Source organism: Notothenia rossii (assembly GCF_949606895.1).
Source record: "Notothenia rossii genome assembly, chromosome: 2".
Classification (NCBI taxonomy): Eukaryota; Metazoa; Chordata; class Actinopteri; order Perciformes; family Nototheniidae; genus Notothenia; species Notothenia rossii.
In genome coordinates, this window is record NC_136904.1 from 72,706,734 (window position 1) to 72,733,896 (window position 27,163).

The window sequence follows — 27,163 nt, forward strand, 5'->3', positions numbered from 1 at the left end:
TATCTCAGTCGTTTCATGAACATTTCCTTTTGTGTGAATCAGTTGTGAATATAGCTGCCAAATGGCTTTCTTCCATTTCACAAAGACTTCACTCTTTGACAGGCTCTAGAGGCTTAACCACTCTCTTCTTGCAGTGCAGAGAAGTCTGCATGTACTTGTGCGACCAATCAGGATAGACCATTTACATGGCCTGTATAAACCCCCCATGTACCCAGTCCTAGCATTCCATTTTGGTGCTGCGGCTGAAAGGAGAAGGTCAAAGAAATATTCGGTTCCTTTTTGTCTTTAGCTCTGTAGCTTTTCACTTGTCCCTTGACAGTATTATCGTGAATGGAAGCAATGCTGCGTGGTTAGGGGCTGGTTAGACCCCACAATTATTATTCACTTTCATTCTGCTGTGTCACTCCCCTGTGCACTGGTGCAGTTTGTTCTGTCCTCCTCCAAAGAACAGAGTGCCCTCGCCAACAATATTCAAACTAGTTTTTGGAAGGGGACATTTTTGCCGCTCTGAGAGATTACAGGGATCGTGTGTAATGTATTGTGATTGTGTATTTTGTATTTTTTTACTTATGAGAAATGAAGGCTAAAGCCACATTTAAATACTTTTTCTTGATCAGCTACACCTTTGGGGATGAATGCATTACCATATGTAAAATATTCAGTGATAACAGAGGTAATAATTGTAAATGTATTGGCTTGCGTTCATTGGAACAGCACAACTAAACAGACATTACAAATATATCTTAATCAAAGAGATATTATTTAGTTAAGTTGTTCCTGTAAAAGCAATAATGTTAAATAACTAATTGGAACAAGCATTCGATTGTTGAATGAGGAATTCGATTTGATAGAGTTTAGAGGTTTCCACTACATCGTGCATTAATTAAATTGACATATACTTTAGTATGGGTGGGGATGGTCAAAATGTGAGTTTTGAACCATTTTCACAATAATGGGGTAAGAGATAGTGATCGGTAAAAAATAAAACAATGCTATCACCTTGTCTGGGACCCAGAAAGCAGGAATTATGATTGAGCATGCATAATAAGTAAACATATCAGAAATAAACTACAAACCATACAACATAAGAGTCTTCCTGACTGAAATTGGACTAGAGCTGCATTGCTTTTGAAAATAAGCTCATGTTTCTGGCCCTTAACCATGTGCTTACTTTTCAATCTGGCAACGACCCCCTCAGGTTTGCAGAGCATCCAATGTTCACCATGCTCAGTTCAGCATCACTGCCTCAGGCAAAACGGGTAGAGCTTAGAACAGTCAGTGCCTTGAGCCAATGACTATCACTAGTAGTTTGGTTTGGGTATGCCTCGACCCATATCCATGCAATACACTTTGAATATTCTTGTGATAATTTATATAAGTGCTCTATACTGGGTATAATATGAGCCGAACAGCTTTTTAACCTCCATCTTTTTCTCAACCATGCCTACTGACTTCTGGCTACGCTAGGGCAATTTATTTCCTGAATGAGAGCAGAATCAGTTTCACCCAGAGATGGCTATTGCAGAGTGTGGATTGAATGGGAACATTAACATTATACTGATGCATGTGGTGATTATCAAAACGCATACCTTTATAGTTCAGAGCACTTTTCTGCAATGGTGAGTCTTCTATACTTATATATATAGTTCTGTCTGTGCTCATACATTACAATATTACACATCATTTGGCTGATGCCTCTATCCAATTTATATCAACCTCATTGGGGTATACATGCCCACGGAAGCAATTTACTTTAAAGTATCTTGCACAATGACACTTACTTGCACTTACTTACACTCAAGATATTGACTGCAAGGGCTGGGGATTGAACCACTGGAACTCCTATTTGTAGACACCCATTTACCCAGTGAGCCACAGTCACACAAACATTACAATGTTCAACCTTCATATCATACTTCAACTCAATGTGGTATTTATTCTAAAATATTAAAATTGTGTGTGGGCTGCAGGCCCCATATATTCAGTTTATACAGGGTATTTGTGGATGATACTGTATATGACATTTGAAGGAATTCATCTTTCTAATTCAACCAAAGCATTGTGTGTATGAGGTGTTCTTTTCTGAGTTAGAAAAATAACCTGTTTTGGATGGGAATATATATTACTCATTGTTATATTATCATCAACCCTGATTGTTAAAAAGGCAATAGGTAGGGCCAATCATAAATAATGATTTTTTAAAAAGTATTCCCTGCTTTTGTGCCTTTGACTCCCCAAAAACATTTACTTTCAACAATATGTTCAGCCACATACATCTGGAGTTTAAGTTTTATACAGACACATGCACTCTGATTCTTGTAAATTCAATAAGTTGAAGTTTGTGATTTATTTTTCTGCTAAGTCAACTTAGGTGAAATTGCCAGAATCAAGACTGGTTATTTCAGTTGTACAAAAGATTAAACTCTCTGTCCATGTGCATTACCACACACACACACACACACACACACACACACACACACACACACACACACACACACACACACACACACACACACACACACACACACACACACACACACACACACACACACACACACACACACACACACACACACACACACACACACACACACACACACACACACACACACACACACACACACACACACACACACACACACACACACACAGTAAAATCCAAGGATTTGCAAGGTCAAAGGGATTCATCAGGAAACCATGAAAGTTGTTATCACACACACTTGAATGGAACATTTCCGCGCCTTCCATATTTCATGCATGAAAAGCTTTGGTATTTAAATAGCATTATGAGGTTGCATTTTCGCATGCAACTGCACCAGCGTCATATAAGGCCTTCAGAAAAGGAAAATCAAGTGTCATCTGACTGTTTTTGTACGGACTGCTGGGAAGGTGAGAGGTGATCTGAGGCTAAACAGACACAACAACATACCTGATATCACACGCAACACACACCCCCACAGCAGTCACTTCAGCCTCCCACGTATGTTTGTTCTGATCCAGCACAAAGCAAAACGAGTTGGATCCCAAAGCTGTGTGATGTAGCTTTGATGGAAAAAGTGTAAATTGGCACATGCTGCGATCCTTGTTTCACTTTGGAGAGTAAAAAAAAAAGATGATACCTCCTGATGTCTGTATTGTTTTACTCCTCACCCCTCTCTGTAGTTCCACCTATTTATTTCCAACCTTTGCGTCCAGGGAGTTACAAATGAAGCTTAAGCATAACAAAATAACAAAAATAATATTGATGTTGTGTTTTTTTATCAAGTCAAACATTTAGGCCATAGCTGATAAACTGTTTGTTGGCTGCTGTTGTTTAAATCTAGTGTTTATTTCAAAGAAAAAAGAGACACATTAGTTAACATTGAACAAAAGATGGAAGAACTGAATGTACCCCTAACATGTCAGTTACATAGGGCAGAACACGTTTTTTTGGAATCCGCATCTTCCAATTCTTTCACAACAAGATTACATCATTTGAAATGCAGTGGAACTAGAAACTACAGATTATCAATGTTTAAATCCCTGAAAAATAAGTCTGCCTATCTCCTTATGTTATTCTCTACAGGGAAGTGTATAACAAAGAGCTGGGTGTGCGACGGGGACATTGACTGCGAGGACCGCTCAGATGAAGAGTCCTGTGAGACTGCCATCTGTAAGCCCCCCAAGTACCATTGTGCCAACGACACTTCCGTCTGCCTCACACCGGATAAGATCTGCAACGGAAAAGTGGACTGCGCAGACCGCTCGGATGAAGGCCCCATCTGCGGTATGTTTGTTTTATCTGTCATGTCTTCTTTTTTGTCCTCAGTCATCCCGCAAGATGCCAACAGTCATTTCTACACGTGGTCAGGAAATGTGATTGTTGAAAATCTATGGGTTCGATAAGGTGGAAATTAAAGTTCAGTGCAGGAAAATACATTACATTTTGGGACTGGCTTTTTGCATTCCATCCAATCCACTTGTTTCCAGGGTCTTGGTGGCAAAAGGCTAAGCAAGATAGTTACTCTTTGTTGGCATTTCACAAATTGTGGTCATCAATTTAGAAAAAAAACTAGGTTGTCAAAAATAGCCCTTTACCCAACATACTAAAAGTATGTTGACAGAATATCAAACACTCATCCTCTGGTGTTGAGAAAGAAATTTTTTTTGTCGATTCATATAGTTCAGTCAGTTACAATGCATTCCAAAAGTCAAATGGTGAGCACTTACAAATCGACATAGCAACATACCACCCTATCTGTGGAGCTTCCATCAGTATGGTCAGTGTGTGTCCCAACCAGCCACTGAATACACAACTTCTCCCTGAACTTCTCACCTCGGAGGAGGGTGATAGACTGACAAGTATGACTCTGAGAAGTTTGTATTGATTTTTTGGACTTCAAGTTATAAAAACTTGGAATATGATGCTACTCACGAAATCAAGTTGACCATAGCTGCTGTTTTATTTTTATGGGGAGCTTTTTATAGCCACGCTTCAAGCCCACAGGAGGTGAATGTTGAGACTCATCCCCTTTTAAGAGAAAAGATGAGGAAAAAGTGTCATAAATAATTACTTCAAGGGACTTTTAGGATGTTGCATCGATCCCACTTTGTTTGCGGTTCTTTGACAAATCTTGCAAGGTTAGACAAACTGGAGTTGGCGGCATTAAGATAAAACCAATCAAAGAAAACATCTATTCAATTTAATAAATCACATTGAAATTGGGAGTGAAAACTGCAGCATATTCGTCTTATTAAAAATAAAGTTATTTATTCCTGAAATGTACAGCTTTGCAGAGTTGCATGAACATTAATTGGGATGTTGAAGCGCTGTCACATCCTCATATTTTCGCTGTAGGTGTTCAAGACACGTTCCCTGCTAAGATACCTCACAGCATCCGTGCTAACTCTCATTTTGATATATTTTTTAATGTTATATCACTGGCTGTTGAAGAAACATCTCCCATGGGGCCCCTGCTATATCTACTCCTTCACAGAGAGCAGCTTGTCAGAGCTTGACATGGAATCTGTAGGTGTTGTCTCAGACACAGAAGGGACAGAAAGTAATACTCTTGGTTCTGGATGATGGCTAATATGGATGTGTTTGTCCAGTGGCCTTCAGAGGGAAGAAAGTGATCTCATGTGACTGGCCCAAGCCATCTAATCTGTTAAAGTGAGCAGTGTAAACATTGAGGTTCATTTTCTACAGCGTCACTTACCAAGCCTCATGGGGGCCCTTCAGGATCTTTGAGTGCCTGTGTTATCAGAGCTGGAAAGAGGGCTACTGGCTCCTCATAGACAATTATGTGTTCAGAGAGACCTTGAGAGCCTGATTGATTTGCACCACATCAGTGGGACACACAAACCACCATTAACAACCGTGACCGCATGATCCACCCCCCACTGCGAGTGTCCATTGCTGTTGTTGCCCACCTTGAAAATGAAATCTTAATCATGTTGGGAATACAGAGGCTGGAACAGTTTTATTCTCACCAATATAGCATTCAATCTTGACCTGGCAGCTGCTAACAAAAGCCAGGTGCGTAGGGGCAGAAAACAACTTTCTAACAAGATGAAAGTGCACAGACTTAAAACACGTCTATCTTCATACCTCTTTTGACAGGAAAAGTGCATAATTTTCTCGTTCCTGATTAGTTTTCGAAGCATTTGCAGAAATAAAAGTAATTCACCCTGAGGTGAAACCCAAGAGCATCTGCTGTATGAAAGTGTTCTCATTATACAACATATTTATCTTCATTGTATGTGACAAAAATCCCTATACTTGCCCTATGATTGAAAATATGTTATCCTTGAAACATCAGAACATTTTGATTTCAAGGAATTATTGCTTATTAGACTGTGAACTTGAGATTTAGCAGCGAAACATACTGTATTTTTTAAATGGTCTTTTAATCCTCAGGCTTTCTTCCAGTGTCTGTACAGTTCCTTACAGTTGTGTTGCCCTTTCTCCACCCCAGATATGTGTCTTGTAGCCAGAGGGGGCTGCAGTCACCAGTGCACTGTTGCACCAGGGAAAGGGGTCGTGTGTTCATGTCCCCCTGGGCTTCACTTGGACTCCAGTAACAAGACGTGTGAGGTGGTGGACTACTGCAGTCGTCACCTGAAGTGCAGCCAGGTGTGTGAGCAGTACAAGACAACGGTGAAGTGCTCCTGTTATCCGGGATGGACGTTGGAGCCAGACGGAGACAGCTGCCACAGCACGGGTAACGGGGCATAGCTTTCTTTAATGTTTGTTTTCAGTGATGCTGCTGACTGCCGGTAGCCTATGGTGTGTGGCTGTGGGTCTGCTCTTAAGGCATACTAGTAACTGATTAACTCTAAACTATTTGAATCTGACTACACCTAACTCCAACCCTAACCCTAAGACCCTAGTCAGCCAATAGAATATAATTGGAGGATGAAACCCTCTTTATTGATCACACATGTTCAGAGTTGGGTGTAACGCGGTACAAAGTAACGTTACACGCATTAGTGTAATAATAGTACTTTTGTCGGTAACGGTGTAGTGTAACGCATTTTTTATAATTCACCAATCACACTACAGTTACTAACATTGTCCGACACGAGTTACTTTGTTACTTTTATAAAATCAGTAATCACACTACAGCTAGCCTACTAACATACATAATTAATAGATTCTCCCTTGACAGACAAGAGGGATTTCCGCCGCAGGTTTATATTTACGTAACATTTGCGGGACATGTGCGTCCACATACAGTGCATAAACATGGCTGAGTCAACACCGATAACTTTCGAGGGGTGGAGGTATGCCCATTATTTTGTGTTTGTCCGAAGAAAGGACAGGAATGTGACGGTGAGGTGCAAACTGTGTCCTGGCCAGCCGCATTTGCGCTTCAGATGGGGCTCCTTCCGCAAAATGAAGCACCCTCCGCAGTCTGCGTGATCTGCCTGTAGGGAGGGGCGGTCCTGCGAGTAAAGTAACACGTTTTTTGAGTATCGACCCCATCTCTGCACATGTTTGTGCACACAGCACACACAGTGAAATGTGGTCTCTGCTTTTGACCCATCCCAGTACTAGGAGCAGTGGGCAGCTATTGTACAGCGCCCGGGGAGTGGGGGGGTGTCCGTTGCTTTGCTCAATTGCACCACAGCAGGGCCCAGGAGGTGAACTGGGAAATCTGCAAGTACCAGTCCACACTCCATATATTTTTAAAGTATTTTCTGGGACTTTAACCAGCAACCCCACGACTCCCAATCCAAGCCCCTACTGACTGAGCCACTGCCAGACCAATGTTGCTGCCTTTAATTAAAAAAATGTAAGTTTTCACAATATTTATTAATCCAATAGATTAAATCAAATGGAAATAAACATAATAAATGGCAAACTACTTATGTGTTGATTTAGGGTCGGATCTTAATCTGATTTAAGAATAATTGGTAATCCTAACCCTAACCCAAAAACTATAGCCACATTGTTGGTACTTTTAATAAAAATAAGACTTTTCAGAATACTTGCACTATTTACCACACAAGAAATCTGGAAAGAAAAACTAGAAAAGACAAACTACAGAATTGGAAGGCTTTTGTGTTAGTGCTGCATTGGGGCAAAATAGTCGGAGAATAACATGTGTAGATTTAGGGTACTTTCAGATCTGAATCTGACTTAGAATAATTTGTAACCCCCAACCATCACCCTCAGACTGTACCAAAGCTGCGTTGGTGCCTTTCATAAAATACAGGACTTATGACTTTCAAAATACTTATGAATGCAATATTTACACCATAGATTATAGAAACTGCAAAGAAAAACAAGAGAAGTCAAACTACAGAATTGGAAAGCTTTTGTGTTAGGGCAGGGTAATCTGAACAATAGTAATATGTGTTGAATTAGGGTCAGGTCAAATGCAATCAGTTTCAATCTGAAGAGGCATCCGGGTGACGAGCCCTGTCTGTTTCTATCTGAACTGATGCTGAATGAGGGAAGCTTGTTCTCTTTTCTCATACTTCCACAGTTTGCAGTTTTTCTACTGCACAAGTTCTCCTATTGTCATACGGACACAAATGTTTTGCTAGCGTAGTATCAAATTACAAATTCAAACTCTCCGCTTTTCTTTTTTATTGAATAATGTCTTTGATGAGCCTGCTCTGTAACTGTATTGAAATACAATAGTTACACACACTTGCTGTGTGCTTGTCACATTCAGATTTATGGACCTCGTTTTGATTACTTGCTTTCCTATTTCACTACCAAGATTGATGGCCGTTGCTACTCTAATCTTACATTAACGCAGGGAAAAGAATACACTATTTTCTCTGGAAGACCATCACAATTCTACCGCTTCATCATAAATTAAATGTTGCATACATGCTCAAACATTCCAATTTAATCTGAGTGAGGTGTTATTGGATTATTTGTGAAGTTCCAAACTCACATACACTCATCTTTCTTTTGATTTTCACATCTCAGGGGATAACAGAATTGCAAGCAAAAATATTCACTCTGGTTGCATTGTAGCTAGTTTTGGTTGCTACACCAACATTTGTCATTGAAGCAAGGACACTATTTTAATTGCATTTTTACAGTTCTGTTCCCTGTAGTTTGATTTAGTGGAGAATGCTATGAAGAGTGAAACGTTTTGGTTGCATAAACATTTCTCAGAAGGAAATAATCTTACTGATTTAAAATAAATCTCAGTGGGCAAGGCCAGAGAATCTCTGCATACAAGCACAGATGCCAGCTTTAGGACGTGTCACTCGATTTAGCCACTTCTTAGAGACCCTGCAAAATGTATTTCTCTTAAGGGACTGCTTTCAAATGTATCTACTTTTTCAGAAAATGGAAATATGTAATGTGTTGATTCCCAGAGTGTTTGACAACAAATTGGTTTGGCAGCAACCAATGCATATTAATGTGGTGGTTTAAACCAGTGAGATATGCATGTATGAAAGCATGTCCTCCACACAGAAGATCAACAGAGAGAGAGAAAGCAAGCTTCGTGAGAAAAATACATGGAGCTAAATACAGTAAATTGTTTTAATTCCCCTACGGACTTTACTTGATTTGAACAAATCCCTGTGATACATTTCCACCATGTTGTGATGGAATCACTTTGCAAACCAGTCACACTCATTCAGTTTAACCCTACTTTAGTGATCGGAGCATCGCTTATTTTTGCAATTATACAAGCTAATTTCACAAGGCAGAGCTAGCAACTCTTTTGCTGTTTTACATAAACAAGTTACAATAGACCTTTTTTTTACTGCAGAACCTTTGTCATGGTAGAAATAGCAAACATTTTATTTAGTACATTTTCAATCGCGCTGTTCTATTCAACTACTCCAGTAAGCCACAACAACGAGCCAGCATGCAGGATCAACCCTATGGACAAGTAGAGTGCAATACATTTATTTATGTTGTTACATTTAATATTTGTATTATATTGTGTTGACATTTTCAGCATAGAAAATAGACATTGAATACAGGTAATGGTTTACTTCAAATGTATTGTGTACAACTTTTACATTAGCTGGTACTGTATGTTTTGTATGAAAATCAATTTCTTAGAAAAGTAAGAGTTGTGGTTCCAACACATATTTTTACAAGGGAAATCAAGCCATTTGAATATATATGTGTGAAAATGCATGTGTGTGTCAATGTGGTTCTTACACACAAAATGCATGTTATAGTTATCTAATCTAAATCTCATAATGTAAAAGCATCAATACGTATTCCGTTGTTACTTTATATAGTACAGGTTTTCATGTTATGTTGTAAAATGTTAATATTGCAATATTATTTCTCAGACAATGTTCCAGAGAATAGTCTATATAATCATTACTATTAAGAAGAAGAGGTCACAGTTCGCTATACTTTTCTCACTCTCTGTCCAGCACTGTAATGACAAACATTCTAGTGTGACATTCCATGGCCTCCTTTAATCATAACATTCTTCTGCTTCTTCCCTTTTTCTCTCCTTGGTCAGATCCCTTTGAGGCTTTCATCATTTTCTCAATCCGGCACGAGATAAGACGAATAGACCTTCACAAGCGGGACTACAGCCTGCTGGTGCCGGGGCTGAGGAACACCATCGCGCTCGACTTCCACTTTAATCACAGCCTCCTTTACTGGACAGATGTGGTGGAGGATAAGATCTACAGAGGAAGGCTCTCCGAGACTGGCGGTACGCGCACACACCCACGTACACAAACGTTTGCTATCTGAAGACTGCTTTTGATGTATTGGCTAAAGAGAGTCATGTCATCTGTGGTGCACAGCTGTAATGGAAGTCTGAGACACTGCCGATGATAACGCTCTGTTTTACTCTCCAGCCGTTACACATACTCAGGTTCTGATGCACTGAGTTGACATTGTCTCTGCCTGAAAATTCATCACCGGTTGTCTGAAGTATTTCAAAAAATACTGCAGGACCAGAAGTCTTGAGCTGATGTTTTACAGTATGTCCCCCTCATAAAATGATGAATCCAAACTTTTCCTTCGCTCTGTATTTCTGTGGGTGACAGAACATTCATTAGGTTTACTTGCTTTTATTTTCCTCTGCGGAACGGTAGCAATCGCCTTTTAGATGTTCCCACTACACCCTTTTGTGAGGCACGTATAAAAGCCTCAGCATCTGAGGATAATTGTAAACATTGAGATTATAAATATGGTGGGACAGCCTTTTTAACATGTTTAATGGAACCCTGTGGAAAGCAATTTTCTTTGTATCCAAGAGAGTTTCTTCTCTCAGTCTCGACTTTTTCTTTGAGAAGGTATGCAAATAGACACCACCACCAATGCTGCCCCCATGCTACATATATACTCATTCTATCATGTCACAGTACATTTCATTAACCCAAACATGTTATCAAAAGCCACGTACAATAAGTTGAATCAACATTGAGTATAAAAACTCTAAAGAATGCTAGTACATTTGCTTCAAATTAGCCGAACCTTTTGAAATGCTGGTGCATGAGCTTCAAATCAAGGGCCCTATTATGCTCAGTTTCAGGTTCAGATTTGTATTTTTTTCCTCTACTGTGATATGTTTACATGCTTTAAAAGCCACCTTTTATGCAAAATCAAATTATTCATGTCTTTTAAATATAAATATTTAAATGTCCCCTCTGTTAAGAGATTTGGAAAGTTTCAAGAAATAAGATTATCTCTCTTTCTGTCCTGATCAATCTACATAAAAACCTGTCCGAAAATGTGCTAATCAGATTTTGGCCACTTTGTGATGGCACAATGTGTTTTTGGGTCGTGCAACATTTAGCCACGAACCAATCAAAACCCGCCCACCTTATCACCTGAATCTCCTCCTCGAGCACCATATTTTAGTTTTTTAACCAAAGACTTCACAGAGGGGCGTTGGGAGTCGCAGTTAATTTGCCTTTAAAGCTACAGACAAAGAAGGTGGGGGAGAGAAACTCCCTCTGGAGGAAACTTATATAACACACTATAGGAAAGAAATAAACCAAAAAGCATAATTGGGCCACTTGGTTGAGGTGGAGTCAAAAATATATATGTTTCAAAAAGTCTGAGACAAATGACATTCTGCTACCGGTCTCAAATTGGGATTTTGTTGTTCCAGGGGTAACGGGGATTGAAGTGGTGGTGCAGCACGGACTGGCCACCCCGGAGGGCCTGGCTGTGGACTGGATCACAGGGAAACTCTACTGGATTGACAGCAATCTGGACCAGATCGAGGTGGCTAAGCTTAACGGAGATATGCGCACCACGCTGATCGCCGGGGGCATGGAGCATCCGCGGGCCATCGCTCTCGACCCGGGCCAGGGGTATGTTACGCAGTAACTCACACATACAGAAGCCATGCAATTCATCAGACACTGAGATTATTGGAAAAGTGTTACAATTACAACCTCTTTTATTTCTCACTTCTGCATCTCCCTTGATGTATGAATATGTCTGCTGTTTTAGGGTCTATTAAGGCAGCTGATATAGAATACATCAATAACAGTGCTGTGTGCTCCATTCCGGTAATGACAAGTGATGTAGCTAATACTCCCCCAACCATTTATCCAGCTTTACACGCTTTACTACCCTTTCACTCCCTGTTGCTATATTATTATTTTCTTACATTTTAAGCAAGACCTTCAAATATAATGCCCAAAATATGCTTTTTTTGTTATTGTGCATCATTCCCTCCGGGGCTATTTCAAAATTATGGTTGTTTTTCCTGCTGAGATGCATGGGGGGGCGTTTGCAGAATGATAAATGGCAGCCCTTCCCTTTGCCCAGTCAGCAAGCGACAATAGGAAACATCTATTACAGTGCATTGATTGCACTTGGTTTTTGTCTTGGTATAACAAGTGTTTTAATAAGCTTTTTAAATTGGTAAATTCGGTTGTTGGACGACCTCACACTGATTGTAATAGGCTTCTTATTAGCCGGGTCTAATAGGCTCCTTATTGGAACCCACCTAGAAGGCTTTGATAGTTTAGCAACTTTGACACTCACTCTCTTGAATGATGTATTGTGAAGGGATAAACATGGTGGCCAACAGGTACAAACTTGGCTTAAAACACTTTCATTAGGAGAAACGCACTATCACAAAGATACAATACTGAATAATGGATTTCTTTCTTCATTTGCATATTGGCACACATTTTTGGTTTTATAATTGCATCTCTTTTGAAACTGCAGGGTGCTTCTCCCTAATGGTCGTATTTTGGTCCGTTGTAACACGTTTGCACTTGACGACCACTAAAAATCGAGGTTATTTCAGTGTTTAGTTTTTCCTAGCATGTTTAACGAGTTGTAGTTTTCCGAACACACATGGTTCAAGACCGAAAGTGCTTTTAATTTATCTCAACTCAATCATCAATACTCTATCTACGCACAAAGTGGCCATCGATCCACCTTTTACTTGTTTAAGGCAAAGATCAAATAAAAGTGCTGCAAATGCTGAACAATGCTAATTAATGGGGCAGATAGAGTAGACTGACATGGTTAACAGGACTGGCAGTTTTATAAACCACCGCAAAGTGCACTCTTATTTAAAGTTCCTTGCAAATACCTTTCTGAAAGTTTAAAAATTCCAGAGAAAATTGTTGTCCTACTATAATATTTTTTAAGGTTAAAAATGTTTTGTGTGCACGACCATTCATCACGAAAAATAGTTTTGTACTTTGGATAGCATTCTAATCATGCAGCCTTCAATTTACCCTGTAAGAGAAGTACTTGGTACCTTAATTAAAATTAATTTGGCAGTGGATTTCAAATATCGAAATGTTTTTTTGGACTCAACATTTTGTTTGTTCTTTCAAAAATCAAGTTTTCAGTGAAACGTTATCATATTGTAACACACCAACAAAGGCATGTATAAAAGGACTGATTTAATTCTAAGTATTTTTTTTTTAATGAATTGTGTTACAGTAAAGCAGACAGCTAGCAGCCATGACATGTGACAGCACCTACCAGTCACTCAAAATGGCAATGTCCTTGATTAGAAATTAATTTGAGCCTTAAAATAAATCAAACAGATGAGTTATTTAAAGACCAACTGCCAAGTTGTCATAAATGGAGAAGTTAGCTATAGAAACCAACAACGTCTTTTTTGGAAAACATTTTCTGCTGTTAAGTTAGGCATTCTCAACTGCTTTTTGTCTGACCGGTAGGCCTCTTGCTGCGCTGATCCTATCTTCCTATATTAGGTTTTTACTTTTTGCCATTGAAAAAAAACAATAATAAAAAGAAATCCCATTGTGGGATATTCTCATCGAAAGTCAACTTTTCAATAGCTGCATGAAAACACACGTGTTCCTTCTACCCTATGTCATTTATTCTAACACTGTTTGTTGAATATGACAATGTCCATTGCCATTCTAAAAAAATCCCATATATGGTACATATTGGTCGAGGTACTTACCATGATGGATTTCTAAAAATATTTGTTAAGAAAGTACATTATACATTTAATTACATGTAAGAGTAATGACAATGTAGTTATTTATTAATTAAAACAAGATGATGTTTCCACTATTAGCACTACGATCAATGTTTTGAGATGTATCCAATGTTTTTCCTATCTACAGAATATTATATTTAGTTTAGAGATGATTTAAGCTAGTTAATTACACAACAATAAAGAAAAGAAAATGTTCTGCTACAAAATAGGTGTTTTGTTAGTATTTCATAATTTCACATTTTTAATGCATTTAGTAGTAAACTGTAAACTGTAAACTGTGGGCTGAGTATATGTCAGATTAAGGCAAAATCCAGACATCCCTTAAAATCAATTTCACACTCTTAAGAAATTAGTAATATTCTCATGCACTCCCCCCTATAGTACTCTTTTACATTCCTGAGGATGACTACATCTCATGGCTGTACAGAGTAGGATTAATGGCTGCTTTTGGTGCCTAAAGGCGCATTTCCATTCCAGGGCAATAATTCTAATCTAATTACTTGGATCCACTCAGAGGAGTGGGCCATTGATCAGGAAGGCCGTATCAAGTGAATAAGGCTATTGATCTAGACAAGGATATTTCTTCCTAACACTGTTCCGTTGTCGTCGGTATGTCATTTAAGCCTGAGCACCCAGTTTCTCCTTCATTCTGGCTGACTTTGTAGACCAAGGCAAGACAGACGCGTTGCTGCTGAGCTGAAGCAGGTCTCAGGATAGTGCCCATCAATGTTCATTTTCAGGCCTCATTGAGCTGTGAAAAGTCATAATAAAACAGATGGCCTCCCATTTCAAGTCATATCGCAGATGTTGAGGGGTTGAACTGGATCGCTGGTGCTGTTCTTGGACAGTCATCATTGCCACAGTCTATGTTTATGCATACAGTTACACCAGCATTGTATATGTTGTGTTTTACTAGCATTGACAAAAACAAACAGGGGAGGAATTGCTCTATGGATAATAATGAGGCTTAACATCCTGTTCTACTGGATCAATGAAAGCATACAATACTGTATGTGTGTATTGTTGATCGTCTAATGATACATTTTAAGTGTTTCCTTTTCTACTTCCAGGATCCTCTTCTGGACCGACTGGGATGCTACCTTCCCTCGAATCGAGGCTGCGTCAATGAGCGGCGAAGGTCGACACATCGTCTTCAAGGATATGGAAATCGGTGCCTGGCCTAATGGACTGACACTGGATCATTTGGAAAAGAGGATTGTTTGGACGGATGCACGGTATACCATTAGATTTCCCACGTTGTGTTGAAGCATTCACACCTTTTAGAGCTTCCAATACAAATGTTTGACATTATATACTACAACAGATTCACCAGTCCTTGCATAGAAAAATTACTCAAAGCTCTCCTTTTGCATTTAATAATGGAGTAAATATTTGGAGGTAATATTTAGAGATCCTAGCACAATGTACACAAGTGGGTTCTGAACTATTTCAAAGTTCCATCAGTGGACTGGTGGGTTACACTTTGATCTGTCTACCTCTACTGTCCCCCTCTAATGAATTTGAAGAGCAGTTAAACGTTGATATGTTTGCTCGTTTAAACAGCTCCGACGCCATTTTCTCTGCACTCTATGATGGAAGTGGGGTCATAGAGATCCTCAGGGGCCATGAGTACCTGTCCCATCCTTTTGCGGTGTCTCTTTTTGGAGGCAGTGTCTACTGGACCGACTGGAGGACGAACACTTTGGCGAGAGCCAATAAGTGGACGGGGGGAAATGTCACAGTCATCCAGAAGACGAGCGCTCAGCCTTTTGACTTGCAGATCTTCCACCCCAGCAGGCAGCCACAAGGTGAGGACCCTTTGATGGAAGGGGGACATTTCACAGCTGGAAGTCAGGTTAATGTATACTTTGTCATGTTTTTACTTCTAGGATATGCGAAGCAGGGATATTTAGCTCCTTAACAACTGCCTTGCATACAGGCTTTGAAGGATTTGTTTGTCACCTTATTTATGGCAGCTAGTTTGATTATAATTTATTTGAAAGCTCAAAGCCTCATAAGTAGTTTTGTTTTGTTTGTATACACCTTTGTTTTAAATATTCTACAACAATGTTTTTGTAACAGAAGTGGGTAGAAAACTATATAGTAATGAATATAGTAACACAAATGTGCTAAAACGCATGCAAATGAAGAAACCAACTGTCAACTGAAACTCTCGCAGAGTTAGTATTTTTCTAAATATTAAGTCTTTTGGCAGTATATTTGAAAAACTAGGTTAGCTAGCTAGCTTACAGCAGATCTCCAATAATATCGGAAGGAATCATGCGAGCACATTGTTAAAATAAGCCAATAAAACCTAAACTCTAAGTACATTTCCAGTGACAGTGACTTTTGCCAACTTCATAATCCCGAACATCAACAAACGCTCGTATCCAAGTTGTGTGCACCACTTTTAAGTGTCCCTCTTTTCGTTTCTTGAGCTTCATTTTTCATTCGCAACATTTTGTGTTTGTATTGTTTTCATTAATGGGCCGCTTTCATTAAACAATGCGCATATTTCGTCAAGTTGGTGAATGTTTTCTAGATGCTGCGCATGTCTTGGCCACCGTACGTGTTTACAAATGTTGCTCAGACTCATTTAGACAAATAACTCCTTATAATTGTAATTTCCAATTAATTACTTTTCCAAAGAGACAATGATTAAAGCAGCAATTAAAAAGGTTCAGGAACAAAAGAAAAAAAATCACTTTGGGTATGTCATAGCTTGAGCTCATGCACAAAAAAGTGCTTAATAAGCTGTTTAAAGTGCTAAATCATCACATCCTATCAGATATCAACCTATGGGTGTGTATTATGAATGTGGGTATAATCCTCTAGTAATACTGGATATGACTGAGGATGCATTATCTTTTAAAACACTATTCATTCTCATGTTACGCAAAGGGTAGTGAAAAAAACCCAGCATAATGTAATTAATTCCAGCTTCTGCCCCTGCCTTAATTTTGCCTGTCAATCAATGAGCATGTGTCTGCATGAAAAAGGTACTCATGCAGATAATTAGCTAGCTTGAGTTAATGGTACCTCTGAATGTGTTTTTCTCACCATCCCTATTATTCTAATTGGCTTATGCCACTATATTAAGGCTTTTTCTTCATGAAAAAAAGTGGGCAACCAAATAAGACACAAATATGCCAATGAATAATTGTGGCATATCCAATCATCAAATAAATTAAAGTGAATAATGTGTTTATGTTACAGGAAATATATGAATTTTTTCAGAAACTTCACTAATATCGCCAGTACTTCTGAATCTATTTATGTCACTGAGGCAATCAATTAAGCAGGAAACCTACAAAAGAAGCCAATATTCACTTGATATGCAGATCCGCTTGCAAGATATATTACTTAACTCAAACGAATGACATTAAATCTGTTCCGTACTAAATGTAATGTGTTTTTTCAGTAAAATTGTTGTTTTAACATTGATTTGTGATAGATTTTATTAGCATAACTTCCACAAGTACACTTGATTAACAATTCCACCATGAGTGCCAAGAGTGCCTGTTTGATAGATCAATTGCAATTCCTTTTTCCAGCATTGCCAAGTTTTCTATTTATCCGCCTTTGCTTTTCTTCATATTTCAGCCATCATCCTTAAATGGGCATTATTACGGTGGTAATCGGGTTTGCATCTATTCAGTGATTTCTCTGCTTTGCCAGTATGTCATGAGTTAATTAGCTTGTTTCCTTCCTGTATCTGCGTTTTCATGACTGTTCACCATAGATAAGTGTGAGCAAATAAGACTGCTTTTTCAAAAGAAGACAGTCAGCATGCCTAATCCTATTAAAAAGAGCTCAGCGGGGGGGGCGGTGAGACTACTGCCTAGAAATGCTACGCTCTACTAGACCACAAAACATCTGGACCAGAGAAAAAGAAAAAAGGAGGGATGCGTGAAGAAAGGAGACAACAATACGCAGCTGGTTTTAGTTATTCAGCAGGTACCACAGTGAAGCTCCACTGGAGGCATAAACAGCCTGTAAATGCATTACGTGTCACTTGAAAGACAAGGCTGTGTTTTTACATTGGCTAACAAGCCTTTTGAAATTAGGAGGCACTTTGGCGGTGCAAGGTGATGACAGTTGGAACAGATAATTTGCTGATTCCTTACAGAGAATCACAAAGAAACCTGTATACCTTTTTACACCTTTTTATAAACAAACTAAAATAAAAGTAATTACATTTTCAGAGATTTTGACTAATGAGATAACATAATAACACTTCCGACTACAGTCAATAATGGCTCCACTCATTTATCTTTTCCGCTGTTGGGTTTGGTACACTCTATTGAGTGGCATGACATCTTCTCTATAGGCCTACTGTATATTGGCACGATAGAGTCTTCAATATACCTAGTAATTGTACTAGTGTATACTGTCCTTGATCCTGGTTAGGGTTGGTTAAATTAATTTCGACCAAACAAATTACAACTAATAGCTACCAAAAAACAACATTCTAATGTTAGCTTAAAGGCTACAACGGTAGCTTAAATACTTAAATGCTACCATTGTAGCTTTTAAGCAGAGCCCTATATTACAGGCTGGTATTCAGAGTTACTGGTCTTAACAATATCGTATCAGCAGCTTGAATATTAAACATTTAGGGAACATCTGGAAATGGTATTGTCTAATTCACGACAGTATAGCGACCAATAACATAGGGATGGCTTAGCCTTCCATAGCCTTCATAATTCTCTCCTGCTTCTCCTTGTTTACCTGTTTCTTTAAGGTATTTAGGGAGAAAAGAAGCATAGTGCAGGAACATCTAGTTTTATGTTTTTACACACATCAATGTTGTTATTCTCAATGTGACTGTAAGCATTGTAATTTGTATGCCATGTAGCAGATAAATAGTTATTTGCAGGCAGATAGACCACATAGTAATTTTATCAGCAGTATTACAAAAAACAAATATGCATCTCTCATTGAAAAGAAGCAATTGTATCAGCAATACAAAGCTTCCTTGAATTTGACTTTTTTTCAGGAGTTCTGTCATTTTCAGTGGCTTAACATTTCTTCCGTTATGTGTTGCAAATACATATGACAGTCTAGAGCAAACAAACACTCTGGCTCTCTTGTTGCTGTCTGTCATCCATTAAGAGTATGATTCAGGTGAATGCAGCATTGTTCAGTTCTCTCCATATTAGCATACTGAGTCAGCTGGGTGCTGTTTCCAGCTCGAGAGATAGTTGGATTTGTTGTCGTCTTCAATAAGCTGCATTTGTGATGCAATGGGGTTCTCTAATGTGTTGCTGAAGGAACTACGGGAAATTAGCTTTTGAATGAGCTTGTTTGACATGAATCATCCAGAGTCGATGGTGAGAACTGATGTGTTTGAGGCCTAAAAAGAGTTTGCAGCCTCATGGGAAATAATTGAACCAAGCTTGACTTACCTTAGTTTTGCTGAGGTGATTTATTCTGACTAGTTTAGAGTAAGAAATTCTTAAAATGGACTTCTTCTAATGTGCTTTGCTTATTATAGAATCTGTCAACAACTAAGGTTCTTAAGATGGATAACCTGCTACCCTACAGTAACAGTCTAACTGAGATCTTTCTTGAGAAGTGACAAAGAATACAAATCTGAATATGTCTTTTATTTGTACTAATATATGTCAATGTCTCGAAAACTAAAGGCCCAATTCAACAAGATATCAACCTAAAAACCCAATAACAAGAAGGAAAGTCAATCAATCTCAGCAAAAAATGGTCCCAACCCAACATTTTTTCCTAACACTCAAAAAGGAGCCCCCTGAAATGTTCAAACTAGCCACACTTGTTATGAATTGATGACATGGTTTAGTGAAGTGTCACGCTAAAAGCTATTTTTGCTATTGCACGGTGAGAACCAGATCATGACTACTGTATAGATATTTTCAGCAATGATTTTTTTCTGAAAGTATTGTTTGTAAGTTTGATGTGGGAAAGGATCAAGCCCTATTCAATTCCAGGATTTATCATGGCGTATCTGCTCGATTGGCATCTCAACTTGTCATGCTGATCGTTCTGAAGTGTTCCTTTTCTCTTGCCTTCCCGTCAGCCTCCAACCCATGTGAGGAGAATGATGGAAGTGGTCCCTGTTCGCATCTGTGTCTCATCAATTACAACCGCACTGCGTCCTGCACCTGTCCACACCTGATGAAGCTTTCTCCCAACAAACAATCCTGCTTTGGTGAGCCAGAACACCTTCCTCATTTTTCATGCTTTCTCCTTATGTAATCGGAACATAACCATAGGATACTATAGAGAACATGTGAAGTTGCTTTTGATTGAGGTAAGCTTTTACGTACATATGGTTATTATTATCACCCTCTATACTGAGTCTGACAGAGCATTTTGGCAAAGTCTCAAAAAAAATCTTGAATAATTCCTTTATTAATGATCTCACCAGCGTTGAAAAGGTTCCTCCTGTACGTCCGGCGGTCTGAAATCCGCGGCGTGGACATAGACAACCCGTATATGAACGTCATGACAGCGCTAACGGTGCCGGACATAGATGATGTCACCGTGGTGGACTATGATGCCCAGGAGGAGAGGATCTACTGGGCTGACATCAAAACCCAGAGCATCAAACGGGCCTTCATCAATGGCACCCAGCTGGAAACCATCATAAATGCAGGTTGGTGTATTCCAGACATCCATACTGAGTACAACATCTAAGCTTGCATGTGGTATGTATTACAATGTTCAGTATAATAACTACTATGGATAGGTTTGCTGACACATAATCTCTCTGCAGCAGTGGAATGCAATCCTGTTTTGATTGTTTGTTTCTGTGTCGGTTACTAACTTTATTGAATAGGTTTCTACATTTTTGTAGGCCAGACCAGGAAGTTTGCATCGCAAAGTCCCCCTCGACAAAAAGCAATGGGATTTCTCCATAGGTTTTCCTTATATGGAAGAAAATAAGATCTCTGGCAAACGTTTGGTTATGATACTTAACACGTATTATTCAGCAGGGTATATAACATTTACACAACAACATGATTTTTGAAGGATAAATGTGATTGGCAGGAAATAAAGTGTAATGCTATAAACAAACTATATCATGGTCGTGGTCGCAAGGCTGTACATCACCACCGCTGAGCTTGAGGCGGTTTCTTTTGGCACAAAGAAGCTTCGGACATTCACGAGTGGAGTATTTACTGCCATATTTTGTGTCGAAGATCAAAACCTGCCAATCTATTCCGCTTGGGTTAACCACATGACATATTTCAGGCTTCAAAAAACCATTGATTTTGAGTCAAGGGAACCGGAACTGGTTAAATGCAAAGTATGATCCGGTCTTGAGGACTCATTACTGCACCACTCTACATGCTCATAAGAATTACATTTCTGTCATTATACTTTTTTTCTTCTTTTGACATGATTACAAGGCATAACACAAGTAAAAGTGTATTACATTGTTGAATACCGTCCATTCCTTTATTTTGTTTATGTCAAATCTAGCCTGAGCTAATTTACATTATAGTTTCACTAAGGAGTGACAGTTTTTCCATTCTCTCCTTGACAGACATAGCCAACTGCCGTGGTCTGGCTTTAGACTGGCTTTCCAGGAACTTATACTGGCTCAGCTCCGAAAATGACGAGTCACAAATCAATGTGGCCCGCTTTGATGGCTCCCTGAAGACCTCCATCATCCACGGCATTGATAAGCCAAGGTGCCTTGTAGTGCACCCCGCCAAGGGGTAAGTAGATTAGAGCAGTGTGTACACTCCATCAGTGCATCACCTTCAATGCATAGTGTTAGGAAACTTCACTACAGACCTCACCTGTGCTAGGGATCAAAGCCTTGTTGTTGTCAAAATAAATCTAGGGTTCAAACATTTGTACAAGGTTGTCCGGTGGAACAAAGTCTATTGGTTTACATTCATGGTTCAAATAATAACAACGTAGTGATCATTGACTACGTTTTAAACCTTATTATGTATTCTGCCTGACTGGATAACGCACTATTCACCTCACATCTTTCCCACACAGAAAAATCTATTGGACAGATGGCAACACCGTTAACATTGCCAACATGGATGGGAGTAACAGCAAGGTCCTCCACCAGAATCAAAGGGATCCTGTAGGTCAGTATGAAGGCTTTAGATGGCACACTGAGTTAGCATGTTTGGACACATTGATGCTCCGTGCATTCATGACTGGTGCACTGACGTTGTTCATTGTTGTAGAACAAGAGTACAATTATCTACAGCTTGTGATAACCACATACCTTATTTGAGGCCTCTGACCAACAACACGTTGGAAAAGCCATTAACTACGAGTGATTTTGAGGTGGGAAAATGCTCTTTCCTCAAAGGTGACCAAGCCATGAAGATTATTTCTTTTTATTTGCAAATATACTTTTTTTTCCCCCCATCTCTCTGTTCAGTTTACATAAACGTAATATTTTACATTCACTCTATAATCTAAGTGCATTTGTTTGTTTTTTGGGCTACATAAATTGAGGAAATGTGTCTGCGTTATTTGATTATGGGTTCAATTTATGGTAATATAATTCAATTACATTTTCCAGCATCAACATCTGTGCTGCCGCTTGAACCACTTTGCATCCATGTTCACTTCCTTCCTAATTAATTCAATATAATTCCCCCTATTTGAACCTTGATTTCGCGAAGATAACCCGATAAAGGTTTTTACATGAACGTTTAGGTAATTTCAGTTTGCATTAATCTGTTTATAATCAATTTATTTCAATGCATGTGCAGGGATTTCAAATTCAATCAGTAATATTTGTTTATGTTGAGATGCTCTTCAACACCCACCGCCTTTGTGATGCTATCTTAACAGGAAAGTAACACAAATAGATCAGTTGGATATTTGGGTCAAGGGGCCAGATTGGCTATTTCTTTCAAACCTACACAAACATAGGGCTGATGTGAGGGCAAAAAAACAACAACATTTGTGTTACTTCTTTTCTTGTTTTAATGCCTACAGACATACATCAGGCGGCCAAGGTTAACGATTAGACGGTTCTTTTCTACGGATGCTCTTATGGCTTCTGTACAATATGTTTCTTCCCATTGGAGTTAATGTTATGGATATAAATGGTGCAATTTAGCATCGATGATACATGAACCAGTCCTGGACTAACCTTGTACTCTAACATAAACGATCGTCACGATGGAAAGTATATCACTTGGGCGAACAAGAAAGCTACGAAGATCCTGGTTTGCTTTACAGTATATTCTCGTCAAGACATTTGTCTGCAGGTATAGACAGAAAAGATCCAACAGGGCACACTGTCATTTTCAAAATTGGTGGCTGGACACCAAAATTGCTTTGTAATGTTAATGGCTCTACTTTGAACTGCATATTGCTCATGCCCGTTGTATCCCACTTCCATCTACCAAAGGCCTGCCTTCCACGTTGCATGATGACTTCTTGTGTTCCGCTTCACCTATTGTGCATTGTTGAGATTGAATAGCTGCACATCTCTACAGCAATGCTCTACCCCCCCCCCCCCACCCCTTCTATCACCAACAATTTTGTCTCACTCTCTGACTGTTGGATCATTTTTTAAAGGCTCCCACAAATATGGACTTGGAGGTGCTGTCGTTTGTGTCGTTTGAAGTGACATATGTGCAAATAGAACCTGAAGGGGGCACTTCTTCTGAAAGGCTTTCTTTTTTTCGAGCACACAGCAGACTCAAGCCATTTGTACTCATCTGTGATACTCAAGCCAAAAAGGCTAAAAAAGCAAAGAAATCCAAACAATCCATATCTGAAAATCCAGTTCTCTCTGGATTAGATATTTCACTTATTGTACAATCCTCTCAAAAAACAGTACAGTAAGTGTGTGGCCGGTTGTAATACCCTGTATTCAAAGAAGAGAAAGCACCTTTTGTAAAACCATATTGCAGTATAAATCTAACCAGGAGGACATTGCTAAGGATAATTGTTCACAAAAAGCAGCTGAGCAGTAGAATCAGCCGGCTGTCTAAACAGTCGGAAATATGAAGGAGTGTGGTACTGGAGAGGAATCATTGAGCAGGGGCAGTGGATGTTCTCTGCTGTGATGCACTGCCAGGACAGGAAAGTGCTGGAATGTAAGATTTTCTATCTTGATGTATCATTGAGTTTTGGGGGCCTGCCACCAGCATCCCTATTTGAGAATATTCTAGGAAAAAAGGGTAGATATAGAGAATTGTATGCCGTAGTGAGGAAATGTAGTCCTTTTTGATGATATGATTGTTATATTTGTACATACAGTATTAATCTCACCTAACATTGATTTTCTACTGAGCACTATCACCATATTTATAAGCAGAATGACAGGTGGCAGGAGCTCGTTTCATTTAGTCACAGGCATGTGGTGCAGTGGTGCAGTGGTGTTTCGGTTCAGAGGGTCACAGGTTCAAACCCCACTACAGTCAGCATGTCCCTGGGCAAGAAACTTTGTCCAAAATTGCTCCTGTGGGGATTGCCCACAGTATTGAGTGTGTAAGTCGCTTTGGATAAAAGCGTCTATTACATTACAAGTGACATGTAATGTAATGTATTAGCAACTTGCTTTTTTTTGGCAGAAAGAAGCTTCGGACATTCACAAGTGGCGTATTTAGTGTCATATTTTATGTCGGAGATCAAAACCTGCCAATCTTTTCAGCTTGAGTTAAGCATAGAACTTATATCAGGCTTTAAAAAAACATTGATTTCGAGACCAGGGGACTGCAAGGTGTGTTACAGTTTTTAGGACTCATGCTCATAAGAATTACATTTCTATCATTATACTTTCTTACTTCTTGCGTGTTAACTCTATACCCCATGATGCATGCCTAAGTGAGCCATTGCTGCTCGATTTAGCAAAAACAATCAGCTGCTCCTCATTTCAAGTGGCTGTTGTCACAAAGCTCAAGGTTAAACTCCCACTTTGTCAGACAAACTGCGCCATTGTCTTCCCTGTATTTCTTCATTCTCCCCGGCTTGTCAGCAATACAGATAGCAGGGCGCGTCCATATTTCACTGGCTTCGTTTATGATTATGGGGTAGACCTGGGGACAAGCGTAAATTAATGACGCATTGTGACTGTGAATCTGCCAGACATAAATCCAACACATGGTGGGAGACAGTGAGTTGTCCAGGGGTCCACAACTGAAATTGCCTTCATTTGTTCATCGTTCACAGCGGTATTCTAAAAAGAGCCATCCAGTTGGCCAGGAAATAGATTTAAAAGTAGTCAGTCTCACTATTGTTCATTTTTCATGCCAGCTGGAGCTCGTATAAACAGATCCCCACACATACTGTCTGTTCCAGTGGACCCATAAAGCTTTCTATTAGCGTACTTTTATTTAACCAAATACATAGAGCTGTTGAGGAAATGCAGCTCTGTCATGTGCTGTTGCAATACTGTTGAAGTAATAGGAGAATTATTGTGGGCTGCATATTAAATGTAGTAAGAGTAACCTGAATATAGACATTTCCCCATATGGTGCAACTCATTACAGTACAAAGGATGGTTGAGTCAGCTTTTTATTTCCAAGTAATAATGTTCTTTGTTCAGTGAAATGTCTCAAATGATACATTTTTCCCATTAAAAAATGTCACATGTATGCTTATCTACTCTTTTTTTTTACAGCTTATTTGCTTTTTCATGATTTAGCTTGTTATTACTCTTATTTTGAATGACTTCGATACATTTTTGCTTGTCTTTTTAGGGAATCCTAGCGAAACGAGTGCTAACCTGGCGTCCTCTCTTCACTTGTCCCCTCAGGTCTCTCAATAGACTACACTGCCAACAAGCTGTACTGGATAAGCTCGACCAATGGCACTATCAACAGGTGCAATCTGGACGGCAATGGGCTGGAAGTGCTGGAGACTCTAAAGAGGGAGTTATCCAAAGGCACCGCTCTGGCTGTGATGGGTGAGTGGAGCTTGTCACGAGTGCATCAGATTGCCATTGGGGATTAGTCAGGGAGTGTGCAGGGATTACGCATTTAACCAGTTAAGTGGCTGGAGGATGGGGCTATTTAGCCGGCCCCTCGCAACAGTTGTGCTTCACTTTGTGTGAAGTACCACGGGGCCACAGATAATTAAAACACAGTGCAGCAGTGATAGACGATTGATTTTCTCACCCCCTTTTGTAATGAAAAGGGAGGGGGATGTTCATTATGTGTTTATTCTGGGTATCTGTGCTGAATCCGATGCGTCACATCATCCATCAACTCGCAGGTTCATTTAGTAATCTCCTGAAATCGAAGTCAACATGTTCTGGAAACAAGCCATATGTGTAAGTGTGGCAGTCTTCCCCTTTGGCTATTTTTTCCCCACTTTTTTCAGATTTTCCTGAAAAATAAAAGATTCCAATTATCACCATTTGTCATTGGTAACCAGGACATATACCTGTTCAGTCATTACACACTAAAGAGTAAGCGTAATACCGAGTGCAAAGCGATACATCAACCGTTATTGGTTTTATATTAACCAGAGTTATTTGGCCTGTACCTGTACATTTCAAATCAGTGACAAATAAAATAAAATTCATTGCCGCTTCTTATTTCTTCCCTCAAAGATCAGTATTATAATTTTAAATTGTCTCACACTGCTGCAATCTTGACAATTGGGAAGGGTCCCAGCGAGTTATGCAAATGCACTCTTCTTGCCAAGATTGGTAATGAGGAGGGAGCAAACATATTGAACAGTGCCGTTAGATGTGTAAGTGTAATTTGTGTGTGGGTGTTGGTGTGTGTGTGTGCGTCTGGACTCGAAGTGCACTTTATTTTTTTTAAGGAAAGAAATACAATTAGTGTTGTCAGGGTGATACTTTGTGTTTCTTGAAGCTTGTTATTGATCGTGGCTGGCCTTCGTTTCATGTGTTCTGGGTATCTGTCGGCATGTGCTGAGAGCGTAAACACCACACTAACACAGCTGTGGCAGAATGGAGTCCCAATGCTTTGTTAGATTCAGCCTTCTGCAGCTCCCAGCCTCATATTTGTGGCTTTTTACAGTACATACTTTGACTATGGAGGACTGTTTCTTGGTAGATGGAGACTTCATTATTGCGTTTCACAAATGGGAGATAAAACCGGAGGTGACATAGAGTAATGGCTGTCTTCCTGCACTGTAGCAGGTACAGCAAAACAGTGAAACGATTTTAGCGAGTCTCCATCAATCAAAATTAATGACATTTTTGTTATGTTGAGGAAATTGTTTCAAATAGTAGAATGAACAGCACTGTAACTGTATTGTTATAATACTCTGTTAAATAGAGAAATTCCATTGCAGATTTATCATATGATGAATTTCAATGTAGAGAAAGT

At 39.3% G+C, this 27,163-nt stretch overlaps 1 protein-coding gene across 9 annotated transcripts in view; it reads left to right on the forward strand.

The window, feature by feature from the left end:
• Window positions 1–27,163, forward strand: part of lrp1bb (low density lipoprotein receptor-related protein 1Bb) — a 336,417-nt gene that overhangs the window by 193,031 nt on the left and 116,223 nt on the right. For all 9 annotated transcript variants that reach the window (XM_079666350.1, XM_079666351.1, XM_079666347.1 and 6 more), the window contains 11 exons: window positions 3,566–3,766; window positions 5,958–6,203; window positions 9,945–10,142; window positions 11,553–11,757; window positions 14,960–15,124; window positions 15,453–15,697; window positions 19,942–20,073; window positions 20,293–20,520; window positions 21,415–21,589; window positions 21,882–21,976; window positions 25,618–25,767. In XM_079666350.1, coding sequence (XP_079522476.1) covers window positions 3,566–3,766; window positions 5,958–6,203; window positions 9,945–10,142; window positions 11,553–11,757; window positions 14,960–15,124; window positions 15,453–15,697; window positions 19,942–20,073; window positions 20,293–20,520; window positions 21,415–21,589; window positions 21,882–21,976; window positions 25,618–25,767 — 2,040 coding nt within the window. The remainder of the gene's footprint in view (window positions 1–3,565; window positions 3,767–5,957; window positions 6,204–9,944; window positions 10,143–11,552; window positions 11,758–14,959; window positions 15,125–15,452; window positions 15,698–19,941; window positions 20,074–20,292; window positions 20,521–21,414; window positions 21,590–21,881; window positions 21,977–25,617; window positions 25,768–27,163) is intronic.